This window comes from Pterocles gutturalis, unplaced genomic scaffold (assembly GCF_000699245.1).
Source record: "Pterocles gutturalis isolate BGI_N339 unplaced genomic scaffold, ASM69924v1 scaffold8852, whole genome shotgun sequence".
In the NCBI taxonomy this organism is placed as follows: domain Eukaryota; kingdom Metazoa; phylum Chordata; class Aves; order Pterocliformes; family Pteroclidae; genus Pterocles; species Pterocles gutturalis.
In genome coordinates this window covers 2,869-29,267 of record NW_010110410.1, presented here as the reverse complement: position 1 = coordinate 29,267, position 26,399 = coordinate 2,869, and the positions used below count along the sequence as shown (strand labels likewise).

Here is a 26,399-nt window from a genome sequence, read left to right as displayed (position 1 = left end):
AAGATCTGCATAAATACATATGGAATTTGGAAAGTCATAAATTAAATTTCCTTGAGCTTTGGGCATAAGACTCTGGGATAAAACTTTTGACATTCTTGAATGACTAAAGATTTCAGATTTTTCTGGTTATCTGGAGGAAAACCACCACTATTTAATACCAACTTTTTTTTTTTCTTTCTTAATATAAAAAACCTTAAGATTTCTAGGTGCTTGGGAATAATGGTGATTAGAATTTGCAAAACTGAAAAATTAATTGTGGAAGACTTCTATTCATGTGCATTCTACTGAGAGATGCAGAAAACTGACTTCAGTTGTCACTGTTATATTCTTGTTAACAAAAAAGTGAATTTTTTTTTTCCAGTTATGCTGCTTTAATTTTGCATTTTTTTTAAATGACTTGCATTCTTACTACAGTACTTAACTGTTCTATAAAATATACTATTAAAATGCAATTGTGCTTCATCTGGACATTCATAATTATTTAGATGGTTATTTTTCCCATATATATTTTTGTCAGTTATTCATCTAACTGGACCATTGTTCTGCAAGCCCACTAGTTATCTCTACTGCCTTTTGAAGTACGGATCAGATCAGGTCAGTCTAGTAGCATGCCTGTGACAGCCCTTCTGTTCCAAGGTTAGCCGGAGCCCTGGATGCCAGCAAATCTCATTTGCTCTTATGACAGGAGACGTCAGAGCCTTCCTAAGCAGAACCTCCAAGCTGGGTTAGCTGCCCTGTGTTAGCCATGCAATGTTACTATACAGCCTAAGGCATCAGATGGTGACAAACTCCAACCAAATGGTACATGGAGCCTTAAACATTCCCCTAAAACCTACCCCTGATTGGGAGTTTGCATCTCAGCCCTTTGGACGTGGGACAACTGGACCTCAGCTGGGGCCCAAACTCATTACAGAGATAACTAGCTTCTTTTAAAATGTCTTTCTTTTGTTTTGTTTTCAGGGATTACAATGGTTGACACAGAAATGCCGTTTTGGCCCATTAATTTTGGAATTAGTCCAGTGGATCTCTCTGCGATGGATGACCATACACATTCCTTTGACATAAAGCCATTTACCACTGTTGATTTTTCAAGCATTTCTTCACCGCACTATGAAGATATTCCTCTTGCAAGAACTGATCAGACAAGCATTGATTATAAATATGATATCAAGCTTCAGGATTGCCAAAGTATGCTTTTAAATCTTTTTAGTATTTCCTTCGTGTTCACGTTTGCTTCATTTTATGGAAATTTACTATCACCAAAAGGATTTAGAAGTATTCAGATGCCTAAATGCCAGTATCCTGTGTCATCAGAGATGTCCACAAGATATTATTACAGGGTAGATAGAAAAGATAGAATATGTATAGCAGAACTTCACCCTTCCAGAGCAGCAGCTGCAGATTAGCAAAGGTATCATAAAGTATCTCATATGACATGAAACATTTTTTATTATATGCATGAGCCCCACTATTTGTTTCTGGAATCTCCAATCTGCTGTTTGTGTACCTGGTGTTAAAAAATGCCCTAGCATGCGTAGCATATTAATTATTAATCTGTGTAGCTTTTAAATTCCAAACGGCCTAAGAAACTGATGGATGAGAAATATTGGCTACATCTGAGTCACAATATTGGCATAACTTTTATCAGTGTTCCTAACGCAGGCTTGACCTTGGAGCTTCATGGGCTACTATTATCTATACCTTATGAAAAATGCTGCTCTTTCGCTAGTTACAGTAAAAAAAAATTACATGGAACTCTCCTTTTAAGAAAGGAGACCTATTCTTAAATAAGCTGTTACTGCATTCCTGGTCAAAGTAGGAATGTGAGGTTGCTGTGCCTGGAACTTTTTTAAAGATCCGCTTAGCCTGCTTAGATCTGACATCCCATTTGCTTGGAGTAATGTGTACAGGCATTGTTTCAGGGAATTCTTGCTAGGAAAATTGTGGTATCTAATTTTGGTTGTACAGCGAAGCAGATGCTGTGTACCTCTAGATGACTTATGAAATAAATTAAAAGACATTTTTCCAGCTAATAATTTTTTTTTCTCTTGTTTAATTAGAAATGTCCACAGCACTTTAATACAAGCTAGAGAGTGGAGTATAGTTTAGGTAGGATAAATCCTCTTTCTCTTTACATAGACAATTTTCCTCTTTTCTTTTTTCTTCCTAGTTTGTACAGGATAGAAAACTTTCTAGTTTGTATAGTGTGGTCAGTCTGGTAAAGAAAAGCATTCACCTTATTGTAATATGCTGTCTGTTACATCACTCCTGAGATGGGATCTGATGTCATGTTATAGCATCAAATGTCACAGCTTTCTTCTCTGACCTTAATGAATGATTTAAAGATAGAAGAATTGGTTGGTTGAGCTTATTCAATATTACAAATTGCTCTCTTAATTAGAAAGTTTCAGAAGAGAAAATTAGTCTCTAAACTGCATCCAAAGTTGAACAGTGTTCCCCAGGAGAGAGAGAAATTTCTTTAAATACCTAATATTATATTATCCAATATATATATTATCCAATAATATATTATTCAATGTATAGGTCTATTAGATACTTAGATATTTTTAGACTAGGTGAGAAACTCCCGTTCGTCTCCCTGAAGTAGTTCTGAACACTTTAAATACAACCAGGTTAGATCCTGAGAAAAGGCCATACTGAGAAAAGTGTGAGGTCTCCACATGTAAATTTTTAATAACCTTTTCTTCAAATCATTCCACACTGCAGAGCTGAACAGTGAATCTGTGATACACTTTCTACATCAGAATGTGCCTCTACCAGGTTTTTCAGCCTGTATACTGCCAGTGGAATAGCTGCTTACAGCTTACATCCCTTTCCATCCTTTATTACTACTCATTTGGTGTTACGAAGCAGACCTATGGATCTGTCCCTGTTTACTGTGATTGATTGTGATTCTTCCTTGCTTCTCCTTCCATATACTTAATCATACTTTGAGTTGATCATTTAAATCTTCTCTGTACACAGGCACAATCAAAATGGAGCCTCCTTCCCCACCCTACTTTTCAGACAAAGTTCAGTTGTACAATAAACCTCACGAGGAGTCTTCCAACTCCCTGATGGCTATTGAATGCCGTGTGTGTGGGGACAAGGCCTCTGGATTCCATTATGGTGTGCACGCATGCGAGGGTTGTAAGGTAAGTTGTTACAAACATATTTTTTCTGAATTAAGATTTGATACTATTTTCATCTGAATAATCACTTGGTAAAATCAGAGATCTGTGTTTTCTAAAAAAAAAGGTTTAGGTCTTTAAGTAAATTGTTCCACATATAGTGCATAAACTTTATGACTTAATAAGTGAGAGTTTTTAAAAATATAATTTGCTTTTTTTTATTATGTTACTGATCTATTTGAATTTTTTGTGCATTTCTTCTACTTTTGTCAAGTATGCAATTCTATTTCATTCCTGTTTTCACTTGTAGAATCTGAATTCATATAATACAGCAAAAGCAGGCTCATGCCCAACTCCAAAGCTCAATACTCCAAGCAATTTAAAATTCAGACTCTGTTATTCTGATTGATTAAAGTTTCTTTACCCAGTTTACACATTTCTAGCTGACTAAAGAAAAGTCTAATGGTATTAAAGAGTGTGGCTTTCTGCTTTAAAACTCCACCAGCTTTTTTTTATGTCAATGATATTTTGTGTTTGTAACACATAAAGGATAAATGAATGGTATAAAAATCTACCATCCTCAAGAATGAGAAAAAAAATGCCAGAGAAATAAATTAATAATCATTCATTGAGTTCAAAGAAAAATATTATAGAGTCTAACATGAAATTCCCATCTTCTCTATTTTCAACACCTTGAGGAAAATAACAGTAGTAAAGATCCAATGCAGAGCTTAAATCAGATTTGTAGCACTGAATTAGGAACACACAGAAAGCAATAAGCATGCTGTTGATTACTTAAATTACAGTGAATTAGATGAATAAGACTTGGCATTATGCTTGTATTGTTCTTATTCACTGTGAGGAAAAAGTAATTGTTACAAAGAACAAACGAGAATAAATTTGAATCAACTTTATTAATTGATTATGAGTGATCTAAGAAACCACCTTTAAACTGGAAAAAGACAGAATTGTAAATTTCCATAATGATTTCTCTCTTTATAAAACTTCATAAGACCCCTGTGCAAAACATTCCATGAGTTTGGCAACAAGTTTTTGTATTTTTCATGTGCCCATGTACTTTGCAGACTTGTAATATCCAAACAAAGGAGATAAACTATAAAATAGAACAACCTAGAAAACAGAACCTGGAAATAAATATGGTGAAATTAGTTCAGCACTGTGCAAAAACAAAGACATTGAATAGCTGAAAGAATATAAATTTTCTTTAAGTATGCAGGCTCAGAAAAGGAAAATAAAAATTTGAAATAGAATTAAAAAATACTTAGTTGGGAAAGAAAATTTAAACAAGCAGATAACCCACACCCTTTATTTACTTGAGATCACAATGCTGTTGGCAAAATTTTTTGTTTGTTATGATTTATAAAAAATTTTCTACAATTACAGTGAACTTTAAATTTTGAAAATTTTGTGTTCACTTTATAACAAATTGTCGCATGAGCAGTGGAACGAACGGAGCCTATCTTTCTTTGGCATGGTGTTCCTCACGCTCAGCACATCTGTAGAGCTCCCAGCATAGTCCCTACTGTCCTTTAAGCCCCATGGATTTCCATAAGCTTCACCAATTACTTGCGATTTTTACCCCTCTGTTAAACTAGGTGGATAATGGCTAATAAGATCAGAACAGGAGCACGCTGATAAGTAGCAGTGTGATGACATGAGCCCTACTTCCTTGAGAAATCTGTCCAAAACCAAGTTCGATTCAGTGTGGATATGGAAAGGTGCTTTGTATGTGTAGAGAAGTGAGACAATGACACTAGCAGTTTCTTGCATCCTTTTACATGCTTTTATGTTTACTCTAGGGCTTTTTTCGAAGAACAATTAGATTAAAGCTAATTTATGACAGGTGTGATCTTAATTGCCGCATCCATAAGAAAAGCAGAAATAAATGTCAATACTGCAGATTTCAGAAATGCCTCGCTGTTGGAATGTCACATAATGGTAAGTGTGCATAGTATATTTTATAACAATAATATTTCTTCTGAAAAATAACATGAAACATTAATATGATTACTGAATGTGCTGCTTTAACATCTAGAGCCTTCTGTTTCTTTACACTAGGCAGTTTAGAAATATGTATCAGAGACATTGCCTCTGAGTTTAAGAGACTAGTTGGAGATTATTTTCAATATAAAAATCAGGTAGAGATCTGCACTTATCGATATCATACATAATATAACATATGAGTTTGTTTTACTCTCCATCATTCTTGCTGATTACACTGTTGGTTTTTCTTCCTGCACGTAATCCTAGTGTAATTCTTATTTTTCAGTTCATTGTCTTATTTTCAGGCAAGACTCTTTTCCATACTGTAGCTCACTATCCCTTTCCTGTAAGTGGAAAACTTAATTTAATGATGAAAAAAAGGGACTACAGAATTTACTGAAAGTTTGTGAGTAATAACAACTTGAATTTGATGCATAGAACACTTCCAGAGGACTGCTAGCATCACTAAGTTAACAGTTCCTCATACCAAAACACAGCACACTTTAAATGAATGGGGCAGACCTGCACTGTTTTAAAAATCCCTGTCCTCCTCCTCCCCAGGACACCCACATCTGGGCATAGCTTCCAAGGTGTGGTAAGTAGGAGTGCAGTGTTTCCTAGCATGCTCATTCGGCTGCCGGCCTCTCATCATACAGTGTGTGTAGCTGTGATTGCTGTGTAGTATGCACTGTCTGCCCTCCCCACCATCCCGAGGCGAGCATCCCCTCCCATCTGTGAACTGTCAGCAGTGTTTCCATTTTGAGTGTGATGTAGTCTCAGACAGCAAAGGTGTCTGCACTGTGTGTGGCTCTGTGATCGCCTTCTTTACGGGAGGTAAGCAGACACCATGAAGCGCATTGTGCTGCTGTTCTCTTGCAGAGCATTTAGGAGAGAGTCCCTCTGAACTTTAAAATTAACATACCAATTCATGTGGAAACACTTATGAATGTTTGGACAGAAAGACATAATGAAGATTCTTTGCTGCCTTGCTTTGGCAAAGTTGAGTAAAAACAGGAATTAAATGTCATAACATAGAGACTTATGTAATTCTAAGGGTAAAGAATTGCAAACATGACTGGGAAAATAATTTCTCTGTGGTTTTTTTAGAACTTTCATCATTTTCAATATAAAAAAATGAGTGTACTGTCCCCAAGAGGAAAGCTTAACTGTGGTTTGCAAAGTTAATCCATGCAGTGAATGTAAATTGGTATGGGAAATGTTTTGCTAATAGAAAATATGGTTTTCAAGTTCCTGGGATGCAAGAGTAACACTTAAAAATAAATCTAATTTTGAAATGCTACTGTGGGTATTTTTATAGTAATTCAGGAGGTTTTATTATTATTTTCAAGGTGCATGCCAAATTCCTCCACAACCTAGCAACACATCTTCCAATCACGTCGATGGGAACCATGTGCAAGGGGAAGGCCAAGACCGTTCTCTCTGGCTTAGTAACACAAAGGGCCCAAAAAATGTTTTTAAAATTAACATTTCACCTGCCGTTTTTTCCTGTTCAGCCACTGCCAAGGCAGAAGCTGTGGCACCAGCAGGGGCCATGGTTATGGGAGTCGGGGGGGAGACAGAGAGAGGAGAGGGAAGGGGCAAAGCCATTTGTCCCATGGCTGGAAGGAACGCTTTCGTTTGCTCCCACCATGAGTTCACCCAACAGTGAGTTAGTACTGTTTGTGTTCAAGTATTGGCTTCTCCATTTGCCTTTTTTGTCGATTGTGGTTACATGACATTGCATGAAACAACACCCTCATTCCTCCATCATTTATAAACAAACAAATTTATAAAAAAGAACTAAATTTTTGCCTTTGAAGACACAGGCCTATATAAAGAAGCGTGCAGAAATGAAGCACTGGATGTTGTTAATGACACTGAGACACATTTTTATGTTACATCTACAGATTAAAGTTCATCCATTTGGGTAGGGATATTACCTGAATTTTAAATGTTTGGAATCAGAATGTAGATTATTTGTGCCCTGAGGGTTCCAATCCATGACTGTCTTTGCATAGCTATATCATTGCAAAATGATTGGGCTCTTACAAAAATGGGGAATGCAAGGAGACACTTAGCAGCTACAGCCACATTTTTTCGTGTATAAATGCTACAAACCACTTGGCTGAAGGTTAAAAAAGACAGTAGTGTTCTCATGCTTTGAATATTGTTTTCCTTTCCTTCTCTAGCCACAGTGCTGCTCTGTGTTTAACCCTTAGTTGCTCACATTGGGTTCTAGGGTACCACTAAGTAGAAGCTTTGTTCTTTTATTTGAGAAATTTCATTTATTTCTTCTCTTCTTCTAAAAGTAGTATTTGTATAAAACCAACTACTGTAATGGGAAAAAAGACCACCCATGGCAATATGTCTTTATTATCAGTTCTGGAAGCAGCGAATTGCTCAATCTGAGCACACGCCTCCAGTAAACTTGGACAGATATCTGCCCTGGCTTTGTCTTCTGTTTTCTAGGGTAAGAAACTGTGTTTATTGCCCATATGGGGACTCATTTATGCTCAGAAATAATCTAGGCAATCAGAAGAGTAGAGTGCTGTATAGAACAGTCTATAAGCAATCATAGCAATGTCCTAGCAATAGGACATTGAGGGGCTGGAGCAGGTCCAGAGAAGGGCAACGAAGCTGGGGAAGGGTCTGGAGCACAGGGCTGACGAGGAGCGGCTGAGGGAGCTGGGGGGGTTCAGTCTGGAGAAGAGGAGGCTGAGAGGAGACCTCATCACTCTCTACAGCTGCCTGAAAGGAGGGGGCAGTGAGGGGGGTACTGGGTTCTTCTCTAAAGTAACAAGTGATAGGACAAGAGGAAACAGCCTCAAGTTGCACCAGGGGAGGTTTAGGCTGGATATTAGAAAAAATTTCTTCCCTGAAAGAATGATCAGGCATTGGAACAGGCTGCCCAGGGCAGTGGTGGAGTCACCATCCCTGGAGGGGGTCAAGAAACGTGTAGATGTGGTGCTTAGGGACATGGGTTAGGGGGTCAGGTGGTGTTGGGTTGACGGTTGGACTTGATGATCCTTGAGGTTTTTTCCAACCTTAATGGTTCTATGATAGTGACTTCGCCAAGTCATAAAATGCAGCGTAAGGATAAATATTCTAGTTTTTTCCACAGAAAGGCAAAGGATACAATGTAGCATATAGCGCTGTACTATGGTCACTATTGGTTTTATGTCACTGACATTGGAGAATACTGTAAATGCAAATAAAAGACATAACTGCCAAAGGACAGAGAGATATCATATCATCATACTGTGATGGCAGGCAACAAGATACACCCTAAGGATTTATATAGCACAGCAAACAGTAAGATCTCATTTCCATTGTTGGTGAAGCCGATTCATGTATTTAGGAGAAGACTTGGTCCTATCTGCTAAATGCAAACACTGCTGGTTTTGCTGAGCTGATAGACGTGTGATATGATAGCTGGTAATCCCGCCTATCTGGGTTGTTAAACCAGGGGTGGGTGGTTTAGGCCAGCAGGAGATAACCCCCCCCCCCCCAATACCACTTTGATTAGCTAATCAGGCAGTGCCTTCTTTGAGAACAACAGACTGATCTGACATTAGTGTAGTAGCTTTCTGTGTTCTGGGTAAGCTTGGTTTGTTATATCTAACTCCATTCTGAATGCAGCACGCAAGCATTCAAGAACAGAAGTTAATGCTCGTAACCTCATTTACCATATAACATCTGGGCTAATTTTCTTTCAAAGCAATCTCAACATTTTAACAGACTTGCTGTACAATTCAGTGTTACCTTTGGCAGTAGGACCTATTTCTTTTGTTTATGGGGTTTTTTCATTTTCATTTACACAAAAGGAATTTAAAATAATCTTTTTTAAAAAATAAACCACAAATCTGATCTTCGCAGAGAAATGAGCATCATGAAGCCCCATGCCAAACCTACACCAAATATTCCTTAAAACATATAGCAAATGTCTATGCAGCTTCAATCATGTATCATTTGATATAGTCTTCCTCCGCATCTTTGGTTTTTAACTCCAAAATAGATTATACATAACAATGTTTGTATTCATAAAACTTAGCACAATGAAGACAATGCTCTGATTTAACATTAATGTTCATGGGGTTTCTTGACTGTATATATAAAAATCATACAAATTCTCAAACATATGGAAACAGAAAATTGTTTATGATTCCAACAAGGAAGAGTACTGAAACAAATAGCAAAGTAATAAATCATACTTGGGTTTTATAGCACTTTTCATGCAGAGATCTCAAAGCACTCTTCAGGAAAATAAGTATCACCATCACAAGCAAAGTGAAAATAAATGATAAGTGAAAGAACACATCTACTCTAGAACTATTAAAAGCAGATGAAATATAAACAGTATGATGAACTCCAGTGCAATCTGTAAATTAATGGAAATAATTTTGTAACAAAAGCACTAGAGCTTATAACAGACGCCTACTTTGTAAAGGTAATTTGGTATCCTTTGTTGGAGATAGAGAAGCATGCCAGAAACATGATTCTGGAACAGCCTTAGTCCATCTTATTTTCCATTAAAAAACCCCACAATGCAAGTTGTCATTTTCTATAAATTCTACACCAGTGCTATTGTCAAGTTTCAACAGTGAACTCTTGACAATACGGTGTTTAGCAATACCAAATCGGTAGCACAAATACCGCAACACACTTTCCAAGAGACTCTTGGACAGGGGACAAGAGAGTCTGCACAGGAATCAGGGTATAGGATAAGGGGCATATTTAGAAAACACAGTGTACATGCTATGCTCTCGTTTTATACTCAAAACTAAAAGTAAGCCTGTTTTACACTGGCAGTAGCAGTGCAACAGTTACGTGTAAGACTGCCATCAGTTTTAAAAAAGAAACTGCCCCACTCAATTCTGGAAAACTTACTTGAAAAAGCAGGCACTAATCTGCTAGTTTCTAGCAAGATGTTTGTTACCAGTCTGGTTTCTGTTCTTTGAAAGAGTACAGTTATACAGCTTAGTCAGTTATTCTCTAATGACAAAACAACCTCTGTTTTGAAAATCTCTGATCTTTTCAATGAAATCTCTACATGAAACAATCCTATTTCAGCAATTGGTGTCATAGCTGGTATATACACTGGGGTATATCATTAAGAATGTTCCAGTAGATACTTGGTTTTGGGGGGGAGGCAGAGGAGAAGGGGCAAAAAAAGTGGAAAAAAGAAAATAAATTCCTATTGTTTTCAATGCCTTGGGGAAGTGTATAAACTATTTTAGATCTAACTTAATATTAAAGCATAGGAAGGGGAAGCAATATACTGTCCCCCTTTTTTAATCCCTCATTTGTAAAAATAACCTTGATGAAAGGGAGTCTTATGCCAGTGAGATCTGAGATTATAAACATGCTGCTGCAAACCCCAACTCTCAAGAACAGCCCCGCAACAGAATCATGTCTCATACTGGTGTTCAGTCAAGCTCTGTTTCCACAATACTTAGTGTGCTTACAGAATGAGCTTATAGAATTCACAGCAGGCTGTTAGGGATGCATAGTTTATTGTAAACATATTTCAAAGATATTCTATAATATGTTATAAATTTATTCCATATAAAATATCAAAATAGATTACAAGTAGGATTTCTCATAACGAAACATTTTTCTGGCCCAAAGCCCCTCTCGTTCCTGATCCGACTGTGAAATCTCTCAAAGCACACATTCCGTAGAGTTCCTAAGTGTTTCTCATTGTGCATTAAGAAGTCCTCAGGTCATAAAAAACTGCACTCCATAGATTTCTGGAAGTGATCAGCATTTTATAGACACGGGCAACTCTGATGTCCCTTTTTTACCAACAGCCCTTTATATGAGGCTAGTGTTTGCCTGGCTTTCTCTCCAGATTCAGAGGTCCACTGGAATAGTCTGAGAAGTCTTGCTAGACTTCACCTAGGTCTTCAGTTTGCAAACTCAAAAAAAGATGGTGAGAAGGAGTTGAATTTGTTGGCAAGTACCCAATCAAAAGCATCAAAGTATCACAAGATTTTTCCCATGGATGAAGCTATTGCAAAATGCACATTTGAGAAGTGGACACATTAATCATAATGTGTAATTATATGAATGTCACCAATTTAATAGTAAATTCATATTAAATCTGAAACCAGGTTTAGTGAAGAATGTAATAGCTTTTAATGAAGATACAAATTTAACAAATGTCTTGCTGCACTGTTCAACATGGACTTTTCATGAACCTTTAACACTTTTATTAGCTATATTATTATTTTAACACCTTCTTGATGCCACATTGTAGTTACATGTGCTGCCCCTGTAAGAACTCCTTATAATAGGTATGTAATAATATATTTTAGCTTTATTATGTTGATGACAGTTTGATTCTTTTTATTGAATCAGTCCTTAAATAATCAGAAAAAAAGAACTTTGAATGCTATAAAATATTCTCAGTGAGTTTTCACTCTGTTTACTTCATTAAATACTCATTATTCACTCATTTTATTCTTCAAGAATGTTTAAGATGCAGGTATTAGTATCGTGGGTTTAATGTTATCAACATCCATACATGTTTTTTTAAAAAGCATCAAAGGATTTGTATTAACTACAAATAAGAATTTTTAATATTCGGAGAATCCAATTTAACTGCAAAATGAAAATACCAAAATGGTCTCGATTCACAGTGTTCATGGAAGCATATGTAGCTGAATTAATTCCTTTGCAGTTACGCTGAATCTTTTAATCTTTTATTCAGGTCACACTAAGTACAAATATGAACTCTCCTTTTGTTTGCTATTGGTTTTTTATCAATTACTAACATTACTATATGTTCATGCATTCACATTCCTTCTTTACAGAATGGTGTCAGTCTCTTTGAGCCATTATGGTATCTCATATAAACTAACAGGAAGTTAACAATTTTCTTTAAATGTTTTGTTCTCAGAAGAAAGGAGGGCAGGGATGTCTCCCTGGAAGCCATTCTTAGCAGCTGATGAGGAGTATGTAGTGTTTCCAATGAGAGAGAAAAAATACGTATGCCACGGTACATGATCCAAAACAAATATTGCCTGGCAATTATTCAAAATTTCCCATATGAAAAAAATATAAGCAACAGACATTTTCTGGGGAAAAAAAATTGAATATTTTTTCATTTGTACCTATTGAACTAGGTTTCCCTTCATGATGATATTTATTCTGACTTGCTAACTCTCAGAATACCCAAGCAGACATGAAATACACAGCATGCAGCATTTGAAGGCTAGCTTTGCTGAAAGAGAATTGTAGTACAGTTGTAAAAATAAACAACCTTGTTTCTGCAGCCATGAGATAAGAGAACTGATCAATAAGTATAACACATGAGGAATGGGTTCTTTATATTTTCTGGCACAACTATTTATTCTTGACAAAAAGCATCATTTTTGTCCATCCACACACTGAGAGCAAACTCATGAAAGGAAAGTGGCTGGTCGTTTCCAAAATAAATGTCCCTAGTACAATCATTCATCTATACGATCGTAACAGCACTTTTACTTTATCCAGGGAAGACCCTAAATGCTGAAAAAATATTTACAATATTCCTATTTCTTCCTAAGGCCGAAATGTGAACCTTTATTTCTTCCTTCTATTTTTTGTTTTGATGCTCTTCTGTTCTGTTTGGCTTTCGTAAAATAAAAGAAATTCTGTTTACTGAACTCTCACATGATAAATCATTCTTCAACTTGGTGGCACATTGGCAATATTTTCCAAGCCAATCTCCATATGAATAAGTAGAGTCTTCGACAGTAAGTACATAGGTGAGAAAGGAGGAGGTTTACAGCCTGCCTTAGGCTGGTCTTGAGCAACTGTGAGATTGTATGACGAGGTAGAACCATTTCCTGTTCTTCACTGCATGCACATAGAGTTACCTTGAAGAAATCGGCCTTTTCTGGCTTTTTTATTCCCTGCATTACCTTCCTTCTCATTCCTTAATTCTTTTGGTAACATTTTATAACACTTGCTACAGTAAATTCTGTTGAACTCTGAAGGAATTTCTTCCTGTAAGGCATGTGAGTGTTTTGTTTCTAAACAAATGAAGAATCTGAGATGCAGATGGTGATTTGCCCAAAACAACACAAGGCTGAACATGGTTTCTACCCTAAGCCAACAGAATTTTAATATCTTAAAGATTCTTTACATTTTATTTGGATTGGAGGTAGAATCAGTGGTTTTCACCAGCTCTGTCAGGTGAGCTGACTATAGGTTTGCATTTCCAAGCAAGATATTGTAATGTTACTGTTTGGGCACACAGATTATTTCCTCTTTGGGATTTGTTTGTTTACATTTCTTTAAAGCACTTCAGCTGCTTTGCCTCTGTTACTGGAGAAAATAGTCTTTTTCTCACTTGCCTAAGGACTGTTTTAATAAAAACCTTAAGAGCTCATAACAAAAGGTGACATAGAAAGCTATGCAAATATGCTTCTTTAGGTGTAACTGCAGCTATAGTAATTGTCATCTTCTTCAGCCATCAGGTTTGGCCGAATGCCACAAGCGGAGAAGGAGAAGCTCTTGGCAGAGATTTCCAGTGACATCGACCAGTTAAACCCTGAATCTGCAGATCTACGAGCACTTGCCAAGCATTTGTATGACTCATACATAAAGTCCTTCCCCCTGACCAAAGCCAAGGCGAGGGCGATCTTGACAGGAAAGACGACAGACAAATCAGTTAGTTCCCTCTGCTTTTTTTTTTTCTTTCTTTCTTTTGAGTAAATGATTTACCACATTGACAACACATCTTTTTTTTTTTAAAAAAAAAAAAAACAACTTTGGTGTTGGCAGTTGCATATTTCAAGCTGTGTCTGAAACACAGGAAATGTTTTTCGATGGGATAAGTAAACATTATTTGAAAAACTCCAAGTTCACCTAATAAAATACTTGAAACAAGGACAAGAATTTGAAGGTCACCTTAACCTTTTTGTATTCTCTGATCCACTCTTCCCGTTTTCCTTCTCCTTCAGCCAAGGTTATCTTCCATGCTATGTGTTTAAGGTGGCTATCTAGCTGTCAGGAATTGGCGGCTATACTCTTTGAGAATCTGTAGCACAGCATATTATCAGTACTGACTGTACCCAGAGGAATATTCTTTTTCATAAATGTCAAATGATTCCCAGTACCAACACCACTGCTAGCTTTAACTATGGTGCTTATTCTTATGGTGCTCTGATGACTTCCTGCATTTAACTGGGTTATCGTGGATCAGATCTGTATCCTGTGTTAATGCAACTTGAATTTTAGGAGAACATACAATAAAAAGTGAGGAGTAGAGATATGTCTATTTGTGGGCTGCTTTGGAAGCCTCACTGGCGATACATAGCAATCTTTTGTACAAGTGAGAAGGATAAATAAGATCTGACAGTTATGGCAGGTTTTAGATTTTTTTCACCATTTTTATACCTAAAGAGCAAAAAATGTTTTCCAAGGCTTCTCTTAGTTTGATATATTTTCTAGAATCATCAGCAGAAATTTTATTCTCAGGATTGCAACAGAGACTGTATTTTATTTTCTTTAATAATTTTCAAGACAGGAAAGACTTTGGAAGTATTTTAGGCTTGCTTTCTTTAAAATAATAGTTTGAATATTGTCCTGAATTTGGTTCTCCCCCTCACATAAAAATTGCAGATATGGTGGACACTTACAATTTGAATAACTTTTTATCATGGAGTTTACAAAGTTGAAACTGTAGTTTATTCTGCAGAAAGCTCATACACTGAGTTGACTTGAGGGTCATAGCTTTTTCCAAGTCCTTCTGCAGTTTCCTCTCTCTGTCAGAAACACATGTTACTGGGAGAGAATTAATACAGCTCTTTAGTTTCTTTAAGTGTGTTCTTAATAACTATGAACCTGCACTGGGAAACAGAAGTGGGGTGTGTAATTACCCATCTTCTTTACTCCTCGTCATCCTCAAAATGTCACAGGAGGCCTGCTCCTTTTTTTTGCAGCTGCCCACTGCACACACTCAGGAACTTGATGGAAGTTTGGGCAGGGTTACCTCCGGTGCTCTCATCTTCCATTTCTCCAGATGTATGTTTAGAAAACTGAGAAGTTTGTTTCTGAGGTCCCAAGTGCATCCACAAATCCTCACTTTTGTTCTGTAAGGTTCTATGATACACTCATGCAATACTCATGCAGTGAATAGTATTCCATCAATGATGTTCTGCTTTTTTATTGAAAGTTTGAAAACTTTGCCAGATTAGAATATAGAAACAAAATAATAGACATAGAATTCAGCTTTTCATTGCTGCAAATTTTCAAATATTTTTAAAGATAACACTGAGAGAGAGACACTCAGTATTTAATAGTTACAATTTTCATGTTGTTTGAACTGTAATGGACTTTATGCTCTGGAACATCAAACTGTGGGCATTGTTTAAATTTATGTTATTTTTTAATTGCTATATCATCTGCATTAACTGAAAATGATTAAAAGGACTAACTCATCCTCTTCTGGGATATAGAGTGCTCATTTGACATAAGATTCTGTGGGCAATCCTCTTCAGAAGGTGCCACCAGACTCTAAAGAAAGTATCTATTTTCAGTTTCTAAAAAATTTTTAAAATGTTTAAAATTTAGCCCTGAATAGACTTCAAACCTGGTTTAATCAAATAGGGATAGAATTTTAGGAGTTTCCAGGGGCTGGTTCTGCAGGAGACGACCGCTGGCTATGCATAGGAAGGCTTGGGTTATTTTTGAATCGGTTGTGCAGCTTGTAGTGAATATCAAACGAGAAGAATGAGCACCCTTATGAATAAGGCTTTAAAATCTGGAATTGTAAAGGATCTTAAATTTAAAAATGTATTTCTCTAGTCTAATTGTTGGCATTAATTCCATGTATTTTAATTAATTAATCAAGTATGTTAACAAACCTATTAATATCAGTTGCTAGTTGTTCAGTGCAGCAATGAACTATTTAGTCATTTATCCTCTAAGGAAAAGATTTTTCAGACAAATTCAAGAAATCCCTGCTTAACCACTTCTTTAAAACCAGGAGTTTCTTCTGCATATTCTGAAACAGATGGTTTCCAGATCCTAATGGAAGTTTTCCTGGCACTACTTTTTCTAATCTGATTTCAAAATTTATTTATTACAGTTGACTCATTCTTGTGTTCTGAATTGTGCTGCTGCAGTTTATATCATGTTATTTCTGTTTTCTTTGCCATTGACAAATCGTTTGAGTGTAAATATATGCTAGCTTTGTCATTTTTAAAGGAATTAACAGCAAATGGTTAAATTTATCGGCTAATCAACATCATAAAGTTGACATTACTTGCAGCACTTCCTAGAATGATGGAACTTGAAAAGAATATGGCAGTATGTGAAGTAATCAAAATGTGAATATACTCTGTCTTTCTGCAAAAAAATAAGTTATCTCATCAGAAGTGCAAACATGTCATTGTGTACGTACTAGACTGTATTTTATAGAACCCAGTAAAATTCAGGTAAAAGGAGTAACATTTTCATTCCAAAACTGAGTTCTAGTATTACAGAACTTCTGTAAAACAGAACAAACAAACAGACAAAAAAGGCAACAATCATGGATATTTTTAAATAGTGGTCCTCACTTGCCTCCCCTACTTATTAAAAATTATCAGCCAAAGTCCTGTTTTTAGAGCATGGATTCACGGAACACGTGAGAAGTCCTTAGGAAGTATTTGTCCTTTCTGTAAATGGTTTTAACATTGTGAGGATAATTGCTTTAACAGGTTAATGAAGATTTAACCCTTTGGGGTCAACCACCCTTGATATATTCCTCATAGATCCCCAAGAGTTTTCTGATGAGTTATACCTCTGGATGCTTCTTCCATTTCTCAGGAGTGAAATGTTCATAGAAAAGGCATTTGCAAATAAATAGTCTTTTTCTTTTGTTTTTAGCCGTTTGTTATTTATGACATGAACTCTTTGATGATGGGAGAAGATCAGATCAAGTGCAAACATGTGTCACCACTCCAGGAGGAGAACAAAGAGGTAGCAATTCGCATTTTCCAGCGATGCCAGTTCCGCTCAGTGGAGGCAGTGCAGGAGATTACAGAATTTGCCAAGAACATTCCAGGTTTTGTGAACCTTGACCTGAATGATCAAGTAACTCTCCTGAAATACGGGGTCCATGAGATCATATATACTCTCCTGGCTTCTCTGATGAATAAAGATGGAGTTCTTGTATCTGAAGGACAAGGATTCATGACACGGGAGTTTCTGAAGAGCCTGCGAAAACCTTTTTGTGACTTTATGGAGCCCAAGTTTGAGTTTGCTGTGAAGTTCAATGCACTGGAATTAGATGACAGTGACCTGGCAATATTTATAGCTGTCATTATACTAAGTGGAGGTAAGTGCTGTCTTATTTAATATGCTATTTTATATGATAGAATTGACACTTTTCATTCCTGTCCAAACAGGAAATTTCTCAGCACAGTGGGATGGAGGTGAGTTTATTTACACATAGGTTTTTATTAGTTTTTCACTTTCTTGATGTTGCTTGCCTTTTTCTCAGTTTCAGGCAGAAACTGAAAATGTAAATGATCTGATATTAATGATGGAGCTGGAAAGCCTGCTGAGTCAGTGGTTCATTTAGTTAGAAAACAAAATCAGGACTATCTTTCTGAAAACAGGAAGGGTGGAATTTCACTGGCAAGAGCTTCTAAAAGTTAAAATTTTGCATGAGGATTTTTTAAACCTGCAATTAGATTGTGTGGCTTGCTAATTGTACACAAATAGCTTTGCCTCCATAACGATTTCAAAACATATGTGGCATTTGGCTTACAGGATTTTATGGTGGGTTTTTTTATTGTCGTTGTTTTTTCATTCATGCAATGTTTTCTTTGCCTTTAGGGGGGCGGGGGGGTGGAAGAATGCATTTCTCAGGAAAACGATGGTCTCCTAATGCTTGAGAAAAATTCCTGAGTGTGTCTGCTCTGTTCAGATTTCCTAAGCTGCTCTGTTTGTATTGTTTGTGCATTAGGCTTTGAGCAAAGCATGAGTCTGAAAGCCCAGGTATCAGACTGCATGCGTTCTAACACTTCATTAAAAAAGACACTGAATCTTCACCTCTTTGGAAGTCAGTCAGTGTGTTCTATCCGACTTCGAGGTGATGTAGCCATTCTATTTTGTGAATTAGCAACTGCTACGCAGATGCAGTTCACTTAGAAACCTCTCCACTGAGAATCTGAGATATCAGATGTACATTTCAGGTCAGATTGAAAGTCTTTTACTTCGGCCAACACTATCAAGTTAGCGATGTCACACACAGAAAATTTTCCCTGGCGGATTTGTGTGTGTTTTGGCTTAGAACGGTACTGCAGATATCAATGGGAAGAATGTGCTGAATGTTCTGAATTCAGATCCTCCACAGAGCAATGCAGAGTATTTGGTTATTAAATGATGTTTAAGCAGTCAAACACAACAATCACATGCTATTATTCTAATTCTAAAAACAAACGTTCTGTTGAGAGTGCGTTGTTACGTATAGCTTCATTTAAAATCCCATACAATTATTCCTGGCATTGTGTTCCATTCAGTAAAAATGCAGTGTCTCAATCTGGCTTATTCGACTAACTAAATCTTCAAACAAGTACAGCTCCCAGAAGACAATTTCTTGTGTTTCTTTGAACACAATGATCTCCGAGGACTTTCAATTAATTCAGAAAGGGAAAACATGTTACTGGTATATTTTGGGTTGGCTTTGATGAGGGAGAAAATTATCCAAGCCTATGAGGGCACTACACAAAACCAGCCAATATTTTGCATTTTCTAATATTCTGAAATTAGACAGATGAGAAGCAGGCCTCTCAAAATCCACTCCGAATTGAAAAAAAAGGGAATTTGCAATCTGCAAAGCTAGGTCTGCTATGCTTCAGTGATATTTGGTTTACAGGAGAGGAAATAGGTATGATGTAACTAATCTTACATTTTAGCTCTCACGAGGGCAATGATCCGTAGCAAAAAAGACTGACAATGCTGAACTAGATTTATCAACAAGGCCTTTTTTGTAAGAACAATTTGTAAACAGGGATTCATAAAGAACTACCTGAATTTTTGTAGTTAGTTCTTAAATAACTCCGAAGCAAATCCATATATGTCCATATAAATATAAATCAGTCCTTTCTAGAAGAACCCTTTAATTTCTTTAGAATAAAGCTCTCTCACTATCTTTATTAAGAACTTTTTTTTCAAAAAAGCATGATAGTTATTTGTAAAAACTGTGTTTATATTTTGAAAACAACAAAGCTTTGCTGACAATTAGAATGCCTTTTATCATGCAGTTATATTTACAGTCAGATATTATAGATATTGAACTGTATGCATTTAATATGTTATGCGGTATGGAACTGAAACCCTGTTTCTCAGATATCTCAGATGCTCTTGATTCTGTTAGAGCTATGTTCTTACAGAAATTAATTCCTGTCAGAACTATATGAATATCAAACCAGGACGATTTAATTGAAAATAGGCTTTCAAAACTGCTCATATTACCTAAGGAATTTACTGGCTGTGGGAATACTGTAATGTTCAAGTCAATTCAATAAATCCTGTGTACAAATATCTTAAAAGAAAACCAGTTTGCGAAAGAAAGAAAGATCCCAGCCAAATGCTCTAAGTGAATCTGTCATTGCCTGTTGAAATGATGTTAGTTCTGCTGGCTCCATGGGTGCTATCTCTCATGCAGCTCTAAAAAGAAGATTTTTTTAGATAATTCCAGCTGGAACATTACATGTAGAAAGCTTTTCATTGTGAAGTAAGTGTTTGGAATTTGCCACAAATCCTACAAAAGAGTTCAGCCATTTGCTATTGAAACAGTTGTTTTTGTGTTACACGTAAAAAGTCCAATGCCTACAGAACAGCAATAAGAAGCTGACAAATTAAGTACAATAGCAACACGATTAAAGTACTCCCACTTCCACAGTCAATCATTTTGGCATTTCTGAGCTGCTCAGTGCAGCCCCGCTCTGTCTCAATGATTCCAAATGTTACCCTGAACTCATTAGTATGAAGCTGAAGAGTTATTCTTAATGTTGGCATACTGCACTTTAAAATAATACTGTCAATGGCAAACAAATTCTGAATTTAATGCTGATGAGATAGACTGTGTGAGTGAGCAGTAGGATATTACCTTGTTTTTACCAAAAAAATTCTTTACGCCATTAACAGCAATGCCAAATTCTCATTACAACATTCTTTTACCTATGGTAACTGTGAAAATCATGCCTCGGTAAAATGAGATTTGGAAAACTTTTTTCAAGGAGATATTCTTCCTCCCTGCTGTATTCCTCTGTGCCACTGAGGCATATCCTCAGCCAGTGGCGAGTGCCATGGTACACACGTTAAAGAACTTGAGGCACCTTTAAAAATAGACCTGAGTTGAAAATGAAGTCTATCATAAGAAGAAGGTTTAAGGAGAACAAGTTGGATGTCTGTGTTTGGGCAGGAAAAATAATAGTCCAAGCTTTATTGGGATAATCCACATTTCTAAACGGAGCAAACTCACTCAAAGAAAAAGCTCAAAAGGTAATTTTTTGTAGCATGTTTACATATCATGGATGTACTTGAACTTCTGTATATTATCTTCCGCAGTGTTTAGGAGATAGTGGTGTTTGGGAATTGTAGCAGGGTATACCTGTAAAGACCAAGACTCTGTTAGTCAGCATGAAGGCAAACTAGTATTTGAATTCAGAAAGGTTGCTGCATTCACTTTTTCTATTTTCTCCACAGTAAGGTTTGAGCCACGAATCACTGCTGCCTGTTTAAAAACTATATTCAATAATTTTGCTACGATCTGTGATCAGTAAAATTTGAAGTTTTATCACTGAATAGTACCAAGAAATATTTCATATTTGAGTGCTACAAAAATGCTGCTGCAGCAAACCTGTTAGGGAAAATAAATGCTTCCTAATTGGAGCAGAACTGCAGATCATCACTGTGGGCTTTGAAACAAAGTCCTGGTGACAACACATGTGACAGTCTCAGAAGAAAAACCTCAAACTGCTGAGTCATATCTGCCTCAGCAAAAGGAGTGGCACAGTTGTTCAGTCAGCCGTATCTTTGCCTGCTCTATCATATTAAGATTTTAGAATGTGAATTTAAATGCAAAATGCACACAATCAAAGATATTAAAATATAAAGGTGTCGGTAAAGGCATGCGGATGCAATTCTATATGTGAGGAACAGAAAAAAAATGTAATTTGTTAGAAACATGAAAAAAGCATCCAAATCTGGACAATTTTCCATAAGATAGTAGAGAATATAAACTTACACAAAGTCACACTGTTGACTCTCAGAACTTAGGGGCTATTAGCCTCTCCCAGTGGCTGTGAACATTTTCTTAATTAGAACAGCTTCCTGCAGAGTTTTCAAACCAAACGAAACAGCCAGATGACAAGGAATGAAACCCTAAAGAAGAACTGAATAAAGACGAGTCAAACAAAATGAGAAATGTGGTACTCTCTTGACATAGTGTGAATGGATAAAAGGCAGGTTGCAAACAGCACCTAAAAATAGTGACAATTCAATCAGCAGTCCTCCCTATCAGAGAGGTTTAAAAGTGCTCTCCAATAGACTTTTGTTATCTCTCATCTTCACCATTTCAACTCTATTTCTCTCGGCGTTCTGTAACCTGATTTCACTGTATCATAAGAATGTCCTGCTACAACTCACTTCCTTTTGTCTTTCAGCTCCCTTTGCAGTTTTCTCTGTGAGCTTTCAAGCACCAATTCTGTCTCACCTGGCCTCCTCAAAGGCCTCCACCACAGTGTTGCTTCTAGTTTACTCCCCTTCTTTTCCTTCTTATTCTTGATCTAACTTACTGTTAATAATTTCCTTTTTTTTTTCTTTACTTTTTTCCACAAGCCATATCTACCTGGAGCTCCTTACTACACAAAATAAACCTTTTGCGGCAGCAACACAACGAGTCAAACATATATATTTAAGAGCATCTTAACAACTTGAAATATACTGTAATACCTGTATGTTAAAGCTTCTGTCTCTTATTTCCTTTTTTCTGATTTAGATATGTTTCTTGGGCCAGAAACAGCATTTTCCTCTGTAAGAAATTTTTACTGAGAAAGTATAGCAAACTGTCAACACACAAAAATTATGTCCGCATCCTGAAGTTCTCATTCATGAAAAATCTCTCTTGCCTTCAATGGGAAATTTCCTTCCTCTTGAATCATCTTATTTTAAAATAACATCTTATAATCTCCTAGGCTTTTGTCACAGTCATCTTTTCTGACTCTAGTTCCACTGGGTCATTATAAAACCATTAGACTGGGTTTTTCAAAGGAGTTTAAGGATTTTAGGCACTGAAGTCTCACTGAACTTCAGCAGACCTCTGGCACCCAAATTCGGGGAGCTCCTTGGTAAGTTCCAGCCTCGGGACTGATCTCCTGGGTTTGCCTCCTGGACTCTAACAGCGCTGGGGAGCACAATGGTTGAATTGGGTTTCACTTCTGAAAACTTCACACCCTAAAAATTCCCACCATAAAAGAAGCAGGGGGCAAACGGAGATGAATCTCAGAGGAAATCGAGGCCACAGGCTTTGTGCTTTTTGACTGTTTGTATCACTGTACACTGTTCATCTGCAGCACAGAAGTAAAATTTAAAGCTATTGCAACCCACAGCCAAAATTATTAACAGCTCTGAAGTACTGAAATTTGTGATCTTTCTGAAAGATATAAAGAAAGCACTTGTATTTAGGTAATTCAAAATTAAATATCTGCAATTTATCAAAAATTCTCCAAGTATCTTTAAAAAATGACTTGCTAATGTTGTCAAAGGAAATTTTAAAAAGGAGCTGTTTGTTTGGAGATGATTTTCTGCTTGCAAGTATTTACTTACAGACTTTCTGAACCATATTTTATGGTATTATCAGTTGAATGGTATAAATGAGTGATTTCTGCAAGACAAGCCCAGCATATTAGGATGAAATATCATTTTTGAGTGACCAAATGGGTCGCTGAGTCCAGTCACCTACAGCTGAGAGCAGTCGCTTCATAAAACCACAAAGAAATATCAAGTTCCATATTCAAACTTGCTGTTATTCCTATTTCTGAGAAACTATTCCCAAACCTCACCCCTCTGAGAGTTACCTACCCTGTCCTCATCAGTGACCCACATGTATCCACAGCTTGGATATAGTTGTTTGTTTTCACACCAACTTTGCATTTTAGTTTACACTAAACTTTACACTAAACACTTTGTTTTCTCTCAGCGTTTTTTCTAGTATACAAAACAAGCCACGCTGGGTTAGTAGAACTGGATGCACTGGAGGTTACTGAGATCACAGGAAATAACAGCCTATTTTTTAAATTTTTGATACAGATCAACATCTTGTCCTTTCTGAATTGGAAATATTGCCTCAGAGAAGTAATTTAAGGCTAGATAGGCACTGCTTTTTATTGATCAACCTGTGAAATTCATTTCATAGCTACACAGCAAATGTTATTTAATTTGTTGGCTGTTTTTTCATGGATTACTCTGATAATCAGGATGTGTTATCCAGTGTAAAGTAGTGTAGCAGTAACACATTACTGGTGGTCATGATTATACGTGAGGATTTAATGATGATAAACAACTTTATTAACCTTCACGGCTGCAGAATCAAATAATTATTACCTCAAGTTAGAAAACACATTTTCCAAATGATGTTAAATAATAATTGCAACCACTTAAGAAGGCATTTGGGAACAGACAGAAATACCAGAACAGCTCTTATTAGGAAAGATTATAATGGTTAAAAAAAGAAAGATTTTGCTTCTTGCTGAGGAATAAGATATGCCAAAGATAATTCTGGACTCTCGCAGATGTGTCAGAGCAAGTAGTTGACTTTGGTTGTAAACACCCATCCCAGATCCCTCCATATGGAGGAGAATGCTCTGCTGGCATAAGCCCAGAAAAGGCATTTTCTGTACAAGCCACATCTCTCAGTCCTCCACCGCCATCAGCATCTGTGGCTAAGCTGATAAGCTGGTGCTAAAAGCTATCAGGAGACATCTTAATAGCAACTGGAGCTTGGGTGTGGAGAAGAACTGAACCTGTGCTTTTTAAATCTCCCAGGTTAGTGTGACTGCAGAAGTTGAATTTATGCCATTTTTTTATTTTAATAGGTTAGCACCCAGCTTAGCAGGAAACATATTTAATGCTAGCAACTACATGCAAATCCAAGTATATACTGATTTCCAAAAGTGAATGACCTGATACAGACTGTTTATCCCCCAACTCTATCTCACTTTTCCTTTCCATAAACACTCACAGTTTGCTGTGGAAAACACATTGTAGTATTTTATAAACCTGTCTCTGTACCTGCACTGCACAAATGCTTGAACTGCTTCTAAGACTAGCTCTAAAACTTCTTTGAGCAAATTCTAGTAAAATCTTACAAATAAACACTTTAAGAAATTGTCAAACAGTTCTGAGGAAGTGCCATGTGTAAATGCTTAATATACTAAGAAATCTTTAAGAAATTAATACATGATGTTTCCATATTCTTCACAAACTTACAACTCCTTTTTTTTTTCCTAGATCGCCCAGGTTTGTTAAATGTGAAGCCCATTGAAGATATTCAAGACAATCTGTTGCAAGCTTTGGAGCTCCAGCTAAAGCTGAATCATCCAGAGTCATCACAGCTGTTTGCAAAGTTGCTTCAGAAAATGACGGACCTCAGACAGATTGTAACGGAACACGTGCAGCTGTTGCAAATAATAAAGAAAACAGAGACAGACATGAGTCTTCATCCACTCCTACAAGAAATCTATAAAGACTTATATTAATGACCATAGTAGTTCTAATCCGCTGACATAATGTATGTTCTTCAGATTGCACTATTTCTTTGAGGGAAAACTTTGCATACCTAAGAATTTACTGTGAAACAGCATTTAAAAAGAGAGAGCTTAGTATAGTAGATCTATTTTATGCATATTGTTTATAAAGACACATTTCCAATTTACTTTTAATATTAAAAATATCTATATCATGAAATTGTTGGCAGTATTTTCAGAAATAATTTTTTAAACTATCTTATTTCTTAAAATTGCTTGTCCAGTATGATTGATGCTTCACTGAAGCTGGTTAAGCATGCAGTTAAATTTTCAACTTAAAAATAAAAATCTTTCTCCTTAAACATTTCCAGGGAAACATTTTAAGTGTTATGTTTGATTTTGTGCTCCCAAAGCAGCAGCAAAGTAACAACAAAACTGAATCACAGATGAATGTAACTTCCCATGTGAGCTTACAAGGAAGAAGTTAGAAATGTCAGGTCTAACAATATTTGTGCCTACTGTCATATAATTGTACACTGGTAGAGCTCTGTGAAGAGGTCTTAGTGTAAGTACAAATTAGGCCCATCGTTTGTGGGCAGACCCAAAATCTAGATCCCATTTCAGGAATTAATCAGGTAAGGAATATGCACTGCTCATCACTCTGAGGAAGCAGCATCTTTTCAGTTACTCCACTCTTGCAGTCCAGGGCAGGTGCAGCAGCCGCCTCCCCCATGGCTCCGAGGCACATGCCACAGCAGCTGGTGCCAGTGCAGCTTTCAGTTGCTCTGGTACGTCTGGAGTTGGAACGGGTTTGTACAAACCACCCAGCCTGAGACCTTCCCAAATGATTTGATGAACTATCATTGAACAACGTATTCAGTCAACAATGTCATGGAAAATTGGAATAGTGTGACTCTTCCTAAACAAAAGCAAGGTTTGAATTCATTCTTTAAAACATAAACCTGTAATGGAAACCCTGGAATGGAACCTGTAATGTTGGTTTGACTTGAGCTCTCATTGTTTATCGCTGGGAACAAGAATGCTTTGAGATGTTCTCTGCTGTTAAGTTTGTTAATTTTTTTATATATGTTGTCCTATAGTGTCACCTAAGATTTCCACTGGGAGCAAAGCGTGAGTGAGTGAATAAATTTAACAGAAGGTAAATTTACTTCCACTATTTTCTTTTGGTGTTCTCAGCACTGTTGTGAGAGTCCCTTTGATTCACGTTTAGCCTGCCCACGTTTACTGTTTGTGAATGTGACCCCTGACAAAGTCAAGCAAGTGCAATCCACGCTGGTGGACCAGAAGAGGGAATGTTGGGAAAAAAAGCCACTCATTGTAACATACACATTGAAGTAAGGAGTGCTCCTCAACTGACTATCCTTAGTTCCTTCACCATGTCCACATTTTATTTATGTAGCAAGAAGTGTGCCTTAAACTTTGTGACACAAGTTCAGTGGTGACACATAAGAGGACCACGAAGTGCTGTGCCTATGTGAGCAGACTGGATTTTCAGGGAGTATATTGGCCT

The 26,399-nt window shown here is 36.7% G+C and overlaps 1 protein-coding gene across 1 annotated transcript; it reads left to right on the top strand.

The window, feature by feature from the left end:
- The first annotated feature begins 963 nt into the window (after window positions 1–963).
- Window positions 964–25,084, top strand: PPARG (peroxisome proliferator-activated receptor gamma). Its single transcript, XM_010073366.1, has 6 exons — window positions 964–1,188; window positions 2,986–3,155; window positions 4,952–5,090; window positions 13,594–13,793; window positions 16,998–17,448; window positions 24,633–25,084. Exons 1-6 carry the CDS (start codon window positions 969–971, stop codon window positions 24,878–24,880), a joined length of 1,428 nt encoding a protein of 475 aa, XP_010071668.1. The 5' UTR covers window positions 964–968; the 3' UTR covers window positions 24,881–25,084.
- The last annotated feature ends 1,315 nt before the right edge of the window (window positions 25,085–26,399 follow it).